This window comes from Vespula pensylvanica, chromosome 5 (assembly GCF_014466175.1).
Source record: "Vespula pensylvanica isolate Volc-1 chromosome 5, ASM1446617v1, whole genome shotgun sequence".
In the NCBI taxonomy this organism is placed as follows: domain Eukaryota; kingdom Metazoa; phylum Arthropoda; class Insecta; order Hymenoptera; family Vespidae; genus Vespula; species Vespula pensylvanica.
Window position 1 is genome coordinate 4,257,760 of NC_057689.1, and position 10,000 is coordinate 4,267,759.

The 10,000-nt window shown below is 37.8% G+C and overlaps 1 protein-coding gene across 8 annotated transcripts in view; it reads right to left on the reverse strand.

Moving 5' to 3' along the window:
* Positions 1–10,000, reverse strand: part of LOC122629691 (AF4/FMR2 family member 4) — a 153,230-nt gene that overhangs the window by 67,776 nt on the left and 75,454 nt on the right. For all 8 annotated transcript variants that reach the window (XM_043813412.1, XM_043813413.1, XM_043813411.1 and 5 more), the window contains one exon: positions 8,936–9,119. In XM_043813412.1, the coding sequence (XP_043669347.1) occupies positions 8,936–9,119 (184 nt within the window). The remainder of the gene's footprint in view (positions 1–8,935; positions 9,120–10,000) is intronic.

A 10,000-nucleotide genomic window follows, 5' to 3' on the forward strand; every position in this document is an offset into this window, starting at 1 on the left:
AGAGAGAGAGAGAGAGAGAGAGAGAGAGAGAGAGAGAGAGAGAGAAATAGATGGATAGATAAAACGACGAGTGCAATCGATAATCCATTGTTCGCTTTTCCCCAAAACCGACAAATAACGATCTCATCGTAATAGAGAGGAAAAGAGATGGAAAAATAAAGAGAAAGAGATTCCCACGACGATAATGTATATCGAACGTTTCGTGTGCATATTCTCTCTCCTTTATCTTTCTCTTTCTGTTTCTCTCTCTTTCTCCTTTTCGTACAAAAATCGTGCTGGTTTGTTCCATGGTATCGACAAGATTTCACATGGTAGAGTCGAGGAAACCGACGCAGATCGATCGATCGTGTTTCTCTGTTATCGTCATATCGATCAGCACATCGTGTAACGATTTTTACTATAGCTGATTGATTAGCAAGCGTTAGAAACTGGTTTGAGTTTATTAATCCTCCGTAATGATGCGTTTGCACGACGCGATATGCATAAGCCGATATTCTATAAATTATCGCCTCTCGAACGACGATGGTTGGTTAAACGAACGACTAAATAATTCGATAATAACGATCTCTATTATTCGTCGTAAAGAAGGTATATTAGTTATCTTCATCTATAATGTATTCATATTAATTTACACGGGACTACGATTCGAAAGTGAAAGAGCAAAAGGAAAGAAAAGAGATGCAGACAGACAGACAGACAGACAGACAGACAGACAGACAGAGAAAGACATAAATACACTTCATTAATAACAAAACTTGAGTCGCTCGTCTTCGTATTACGAAATACGAATGCGTGTACTCTTCTCTATCACGTTGCATTTAATAATTAATCGTAGCTGCCATTTCAACGATTCGCATGTCGGACCGTCTTCTTGCTGGCGCAAAAGAAGAACGATAGAACGAGAGAACGAAAAAGAAAGAGAGACGAGTGAGAAACGGTAAAAAAGAGGAGAAGGAGGAGGACGTTTTACTTAGAAAGAATTAAGTGCCGCCATTAACTGGCTCACGAAGCTGAGTAGGCGAACGTTTTCTACGCGTTTCGCATAATACCAAAGTTCAACGATTAGATTTCCTCTTCTGCCATCCTTCCCCTCTTGTCGCAAACATTTTCTGGTTTTAACGCTCGCGAATCACCTCGACTCACGAAACGTTCCCTTCTTCTATTATTTTGCTTTTTCTCTCTACTCGCATGTATAATGCATATAAACGTATTTCTATGTCTACGAAAAAGAAATAACAATAGAAGAAAAAATAAAATAAAATAAAATAAAATAAAATAAAATAAAATAGAATGAAATAAATAAAAAAAAAAAAGAAGAAAAGAAGAAGAAGAAGAAAGAGTGTGTCCAATTGAAGACATTCGATAAAATTAGATCGATAAAATATTAACGCGTTCAATCCTCATACATAATGGCCGTCGTTAAATAAGATCGCCCGCGTAAGCTAGATAATCGAGCGAGAGAGTTTCGCGCGTTCCTTTTAATTTCGAAAGTGCGCATCCGGTGAAATTACGATGGCGCCCGAGCTCGGTTTCCCGCGGCACGCGTGGACCGCTAATTCCGTTGATCTCTATTTATGATAGGTGCATTTTCCTAACGAGTTAGAAATAAAGAGAGAAAGAGGATGAGAAACAATTCAATCGTTATATATATATACATACATATATGTATATATATATATATATGTGTGTGTGTTTGTGTGTTTTCTTTTTTTTATTTTAGAAAAATCTATCCACTTTCTATGTCTTGTTTAAATAAAATCCAAAAACTAGTGACAGTTATTTCGATTATAAAAAAAGAAAAAAGAAAACGGAAACAAAAACAAAAATTGATATCAGCTTTTCGCACGTGGTAACGAACGTAACTATACTACAAAGAAATTGCGTAAAGCACCGTTCGATCCTGTTTATAGGATCGTTTGTAACAGTTACGTAAAATAAAATACAGTAGTATACAGTATAAAATACAGTACCGTAATAGTCTTTGACCGAGAACTCTCGCATTATTCAGGATATTTCTCTCTCTCTCTGTCTCTTCCGTCTCTCTTTCTTTCTTTCTTACGTAACAGGAAGAAATATATCCGTATATTCTCAAGACATTCGCTATTTATATCAAACGGGTAAATTAATAGCTATTACTTAACTAAGAACAAGTACAACAGTTTTGAATTTAGCGAAAGATTCGTTCGGAAACTTGGAAAAGTCGAAAGTATTCCTTCATTCAGGAAGTAGAACGCGGATAGAGGAGAGAAAGAGAGAAAGAGAGAGACAGAAAAAAAGAGAGAAGGAGATAGAAAATATATAACGCGATAAGATTCAACAAAATCGACGATGTGCTCTCTCATAGACTCGAACGAGTTCGCGTTTCTTCTTTAACGAGTATATACGTTGCCACGACTAATTAGGCTAATTGGAGACGCGAGACAGCGTCGGCGAATCTCGAAAGTGCGACTCGTTTCTTGTTTTAAGGTGATACTTTCCATTTGCTTCCACAGAAAAAAAAAAAAGAGAGTAAATAAAAGAAGAAGAAGAAAAAAAAAAAGACAGACAGTTTTGACAGATTCGTTAGTTCCAAAAAGAATGAAATAAACCGATGATCCTTCGATACCTTTTCAAAATCCGTTTGTAAATGAAATTCGTTCGACGTCGAGATAATTTGTCTCGAGGATTACAAAAAATCTATTCTTAGGATTATAATGAAATAAATTCGTCGTCTTTAACATCTTTCGTCTTGATTTCCTTTAGTACATAGTTTCTATATAACGTAAATAAATATATAGATATATATCTATCGGGTTGCACGACCGAAGGAAAAAGTAGAAAACGTGGGATAGGAAATCGCGTTTTCCTCGAAATAACCGCGAACTTCCATTTCGCGCGGTATAAAGCTGCTGCTCGTCGTCCCTTTCTTTTTTCTATGTCTATCTCTATTTCTATCCCTATCTTTATATATCTATATTTCTATCTCTATCTCTAACTCGTTCTCTCTCTTTCTCTCTCTCTTTCTCTCTCTCTCTCTCGTTTTTCGACGAGACCGAAAATTCCTCTTTACCTTCAAGCTTTCCTTCTTCTTCTTTTCTTCCTAGATATCACGACAAACTTGCTTCGAAGTAAAGTAAATATATATGTGAGTGTATATATGTATCTTCACCTCTGTATAAATGTATATGTATACACACATGCACACACGTATATACATATACATACATAACATGCATATATATATATATACATACATGTATATATACATTTATGTATTGGTATCTAAGATACTTATAGACGTAGACACCATATCCGACAGGATACGATGAGAGAGCATCCTTTCTACGAAGGAAAAGCGTAGGATATGTCCAATATGTGTTTTTCCGTGTGGCAACGCGTTTTTCTGCCAGGACTCGATTCCGGCACGTTTAACGGCAAATTTATGGCTTACTATGGAATGGTTTCTCCATCTACTCGATATAACAAAGAAGAGCAATACGTATAAACTTTATTCGATTCTCGATGGATATCCTTAACACGTTTACTCCATTTAAAACAACGAACGATGCCAATTAATTATAACATTTTTGAGGAATTAAAATATCCAGATAGACATATACGAAACATAACGAATATTCGAAACACAATTTTAATTCGACGTATCGGATTAATATTTAATTTTCGTCAAGTTTTAAAAAAAAACAGGCACACACACACACACAAAGAAAGAAAGAAAAAGAAGAAAAAAGAAATAAAAGTCTCGCGATATATTAGACACGATTTAAGGAAAATTAGGATATTAAGTGTTACTTCCGATTAATTTATCGACCTATCATCTTAAGTATGTACGTATATACGCACGGATGCTACGCATGTATATATGTATAATCCTCCAGGAGAGAAATAACGATCCGACAACTGTGACCTACTACGTGAGACCAAAATAACTTGGTAATAAGCGTAAGAGTGGGGAACCGTCGTTTTATCGAATTTGTAAGGGACTTCGAAATCTCTTTCACCATCTCCCTATCTTTCTCTCTCTCTCTCTCTCTCTCTCTCTCTCTCTCTCTCTCTCTTCCTCCCTTCTGTTCCTTTCTTTCTACATTATAGGGAAATATATTTCACCGAAAAGATTTCCTTCTCCCATAGACAAAATAGAAAGAAAAAGGAAAAGCAAGAAGATGAAAAAAAAAGTAGAAAAAGATGATGATGAAGAAGAAGAAGAAGAAGAAAAGGAAATGGATTTGACTATATTTATAAGTTTCGAATTCGCGAGAGAAGAAAGACGTCAATCGAGTACATTGGACGAGTAAAAATAGAGGCTAACTAAGTATGTCTCGAGAAAAGAAAAGAGCTTCGGTGAAGGAAAGCAAAAGAAATCTGAAAGGGAAAAGAGTAGATGGGAAAAGAAAGATCATCTTCATTTCTCGAGAGAAGTTCGACGTGCAACGGGGAAACATCGATGGAAATGCAGAAATGGATAAGGAGAGCCGAGGATACTCGAGTGAAGGCGAGTTCAACTTGAGAGAGAAAGAAATAAAGAGAGAGAAAGAGATAGAGAAAGAGAGAGAGAAAGCCGCATGTATTTATTACCGAGATTAACGGCTCGCATTTGCATTTCCATGTAGCGCAAGAGGCATGGCGAAAAGTTGTGATTTAAAGGGAGCTGAGGTACACTGAGGATGAGCGCGTGCGTGCGTGCGTGCGTGCGTGCGTGCATGCATGCATATAAGAGACCGAAAGAGCAAAAGAGAGGGATAGAGAGAAGGAGAGAAAGAGGGAGAGGGAGAGAGAACGAGACGAGATGATTCTACCGATATGCCCCGTAGCAACCGCACACCGTCGTGTATGGAGGTATGTATGTAAGTATATACGCGAATGAGAAGCAACGAGCGACGCGTGTAGTCCGTGTATACGGAACGAAGGAGCTCAAGACCTTGTTCGTTATGTGTCGTTCCTATGATTATACGCACGAGCTGTCCCCGCGGCTTCCAACTTAGTCGGGCATACGTCTGCATTTTCAATGAGAAAGAGAAAGAGAGAGAGAGAGAAAGAGGGTGAGAAAAAAATGTGTATATGTGTGTGTGTGTAGAAAGAGAGAGAGAAGGAAGGAAAGAAAGAAAAAAAGAAAGGAAGAAACAAGTTACACTGTAAAAAAATTTGCAAAGAATAAAGTGAAAAATGACGAACTTGTGTTCGTATTACATCGTATCTATATATCTCGATGTTACGCGAAATAAAGCGGTAAAAAGATATTACGATGAATAGTCAAGAAATTATTAAATATAGCGAACAAGATATATAAATGATAAACTATGAAATAAATTCATAATATATATATATATATATAAAAATAAAACGAGACACATTGTTAGGCAACGACGATCGGTCCAATTCTTTCGTAGGAAAAGGAAAATGTGTATGCGAGTCAGTGCTTGTAGGAAATATTGGTGGGATGCGGAAAAACCTTCCGGAATCCGTTTTTCCATTTCTGCCTTCGCGTCACGTATAAGCGCGCCTCGTAAAGTCGATAGACGCCGAGAAGCCGAAACGAGAGAACCTAGAGAGAGAGAGAAGAGAGAAGAGAGAAGAGAGAAGAGAGAAAAAGCGAGACTGCAATTCCTTCTTTTCTTCTTATACTTTCTCCGTTTTCTCTTATTCTTTAACTTGGTCTTTTTATTCTCGTTTTTCTATCCTCTCTCTACCCTCTAGACTCCACTCTCACATCCCTACTCTGCTCTGCCCTATCGCGACACCGTTTCTCCGTATATTTGATTTCGAATCTACCTTGAAAAAGAAAGAGAAAGAGAAAGAAAAAGATGCTGCCAAGCTCTCGGAAATTCAACCATTTTCAGAATTCTTTAAGTCATCCTTTTTCCTCCCAATTTCTTTCTGACGATTTGTAACATATATTATATAAATGTGTGTATGTATGTGTAAAGAGAGAGAGAGGGGGGGGAGGGGAGAGAGAGAGAGAGAGAGAGAGAAAGAGAGCATACATTCGATCTATAAAATCTACATACATATCTCTCATGTATGTAATAGATCAAATCTATATCTACCCACAAACGAAAATTTGAAATATCCGAGTGTATAAACTGCAACAACAATATATCGTCAACAGCGTATAATACTTTCGATAAATCCGAGTAGATTTAGAAGCTAATTCGTCGATTCAATCTAATTTCAAATAAACTAGTCCATTAAAGGCTAATTGATATTATACCTGCATACATTCAAGGGCGATTTAAACAAACTCGCGATTCTCTCGTTTCTCTTTCTTTTTTTTTCCCTCGAACGTATAAATTTCATTTTTGAAATGAAACGCGTCTCAGAGTTGGAAAGAAGAAGAAGAAGAAAAGAAAAAAAAAAAAAGAAAACAAAGTGAATGGATTTTTTTTTCCTTTTCTTTTTCGAAATTGATACACCGGTACGTGCGTACGCAGGTAAATAAGAATAAAACGAAAAGAAGTGGAGGATCGATAAAATGGAATTTTTCTCGAGAGAATAAAAAAAAAAAAAATGTAGACTGGATTACCGGAGTCGTCCACGTTCCGCCGCGAAAATTCTTCGCACTCGTTATCGAACGATGCCGAGCAGAGCCGGCCCATAAAACGGTTATTAGGAAAGTTTAAAAGTCGAGAGAAGCACCTGTTGAACACGTGAAAAAGTCAATGGCAATATTCGAAAGGTCATTCGCACATCTTCGTCATCGTCGTCATCGTCATCGTTGTCGTCATCGTTATCCTCTTCGTCATTGTCTTTGTCGTCATCGTAGAAATGAAAAATAATGCCACGTAATTTATAAATAATGATTATATATGTCAAGCATAAATTTGACCTTATCTGGTTAATACCTACTATCTGCGTTAAGTTTGCAATTTAGATTTATATTGTCACTTAAAATTATCGCTCGAGTGGGTCGAAGTAAATAACAGATATAAAAAGGAAGAAAGAAAAAACGAAAGAGAGAGAGAGAGAGAGAAAGGAAATATTGAATGACATTATCTAAACGTGATCAGTATTAACTCAATGCAAGCATGCATAGACACATAAAATGTATTCGAGTATAAATACTATATAAATCGTCGAGGTCGAGGTTCGATCTTAGCGTAGATAGACTTTCAATTTTAATAAAACTTAAATCGAATACGATAGGTCGTTTCTTCCGACGACTTTCTTCCTTACAAGAAGAATTTTCGAACTTCTATTTTCGTCTCGACTCAAGGATGAAGCGAAAGAGGAGTGAGAGGAAGAGATACAGACAGAAAGAGAAGGAATGTGCGGAGAAAGACGATGGAGGATGATGTTTACGAGCAATAGTAGCGGGCCAACGGGTCCTTTACCATCACCGTAATGGTCGTATGGGGTTTCTTCGTAGACCCTTAAAACAGCTGCTGGCGTGGTACTTTCGCGCTTGTCGACGAATTCGGGATTGAAATCGGTAGACCCTAAGGAGCCTGCCGACCAACTCCAAGTGTTTCCACTTTGGTTACGTAGAAACGTCGAGGGAAGTCTAAATGAAGAGACGAAAATGTGAAGAAGGAGGAGGAGGAGGAGGAGGAGGAGGTGGTGGTGGTGGAGGAGGAAAAGAGCACGTGGCTCTTTTAACGTACGATTAAAATCGTGAAGCAGACGAGTTCGCTTTTAAACGACGTTTCTTCTGCAACAACCCTTTTTCAAGCTGCATGGATTAATAGCAATGTGATTTCTTAATGGATCAGAACGATCGAAAAATATTTAACAATAATCTATACGCATTATCTCATTTTCGTAATGTCTTTTTTTGTCTTTTCTTTTCTTTTCTTTATCTCATCCCATTATATATATGTATGTATGTATGTGTGTAATATGTTTATATGTAATATTTGTAATATATATATATATATATTACAAATTTTCCATTTGATTTATCGTACGTTTTAGTTGTTCTCGGACTTTAGGATTTAGTTAGATGGACAAAGTCGTAAGGATTAACGATAAAGATTTTTTCTCGTGAAGAATCGTAAAGTGAACGTACAAGACACTTATTATTAAATCATCTTTATCTCTCTCTTTTCTTTTTCCTCTCTTCTCGATGGCAATCTTTACTTCGACACCAAAATCAAAAGCTACGAAAAGCAAAATGACATCGGAGAGAGACCATCCATTAAGAGCGAATGTACTTCATATAAAGGTGACGAGTGAAAAGAGAGTCGGTTGTCGATAAAGATTATCTCTTACCAAGTCGCCAACTGTTCGTTCATGATTTTATAATCTTCTTCGAAAATAGAACGCGTCTTTAATCGCTTTAAATGAGAAAAAGAAAGAGAGAGAGAGAGAGAGAAAGATAGAGAAAAAGAAAAAGCAAGATATTGTCCTATTTAACAAACATCTTTTAGAATTTATTTCTACATCCTTTCTCTCTTTCTCTTTATTTCTCATTAAATTTTCTTTATTAACATAGACCCGTCACACTTTCCAACGGATATATCCCGACGCAATATCGCGGTTGAGCGTACTAAACGATAAGGCTCGATGGATTCTCTCGATCGATAATCAAATTCGCCGGTGCAGAAATGGCCATGGCGTATAACCTAATTCCAACGACGTGGAGAGATTAGCCGTGTATTAACGACGTGACCGCGTAATATCGCTAATATCGATTACGATGCACAACTAAATCACTTTTCTCGCGATAAACGAGACACTCGAGGGTTAGAGAAGGTAATGGTGGTGGTGGTGGTGATGGTGATGGTGGTGGTGATGGTGGTGGTGGTGGTGGTGGTGGTAGTAATAGTACTAGTAGTGATAGTGGAGGATGAAGAGAAGAGAGACTCGTGTGTTGTGGAAAGTTCGATACAAATTTCGAAAAAAAAAAAGAAAAAAGAAGAAAAGAAAAGAAGAGAAAGGGAAGGGGAGAAAAGAAAAGGAAAAAAAAAGAAAAGAGAAAAGAAAATACATGAAAGAGACTTACCTTTACAGGAGCACGGAAAAGCGATGCACTACTGTGAGCGTTAGCGTGGTGGTGAGCGTGACTATGATGGCTATGGTGATGGTGTCTCGGATCAGAACTTCCTCCCGCAGCCGCTTGTTCTGCCTGAACCGACATCGCGGCCCGGGCCTGTCTCTCCCGTTCACGCAGTCGGTCCCGCTCCAGGCTGAAAAGATAAAATTCCATCTCCGGTCAGTCGTTCGTCCGAATCCATTAACCGAACCTTTTACTTCTTCATCGACCATACAAAAAGTGGTCTCTCTCCCGAATACCTCGGGAGTACCGTGTAAACGAACTCTCTTTCTCTTGTATTATCCATTTAAAAACGTTATGTTCGCAATAAACACAACTTTTATACTTTACACGTGTAGATAGTTTTTATTTGACAATACGATCGATCACGTCTGTATACATGTGCGTCCGTGTACATTTCATTCACAAATACTTTTCCTCTCGAATACATACTCGATATTCGACAAAATCCGATCACATTCGATCGATACACGTTATTAATATTAAATCGAATTATACGCATAGCTCTTTTCAGATTAGTTCGAAGGAAATAACGTGGGCGTTTTTCGGGAAACTCGGGATGAGAATGTGAACGAAGAATGAAAAGATGAAAGAGAAAATAAAAAGAAAAGATCTCGTTGTGAAGGATAGCTCGAGAAGCAGCTGCAGCTGGCTCTCTTGAACACCTGTTTAGTAACGTTTCCGGTAAGGAAGAAGATGGTGTCGAGCCGATTACGTTTACCGAGCGGAGAAAACTACCAGACGACGATTCTGCCCGAGGTTTATTGAAATTCGCGAGTTACGAGCTACAGAAGCTTGGAATTCCTAACAAATTTTCTTCTTCTCGTCCAAGAAAACTGGGTGCGAGCATCGGTTGGGAATTGGCTCGATTCCGAGAAAATCGTGACGGCATGCGAATCATCCGATTTTACGTATTTCAATATAGATGGATATTTGTTAATAGTTAAGAAACTATCACGATGAAATTGAAAGCGAAAAAGTGGGAGGGATAGGGAGGAGAGAGAGAGAGAGAGA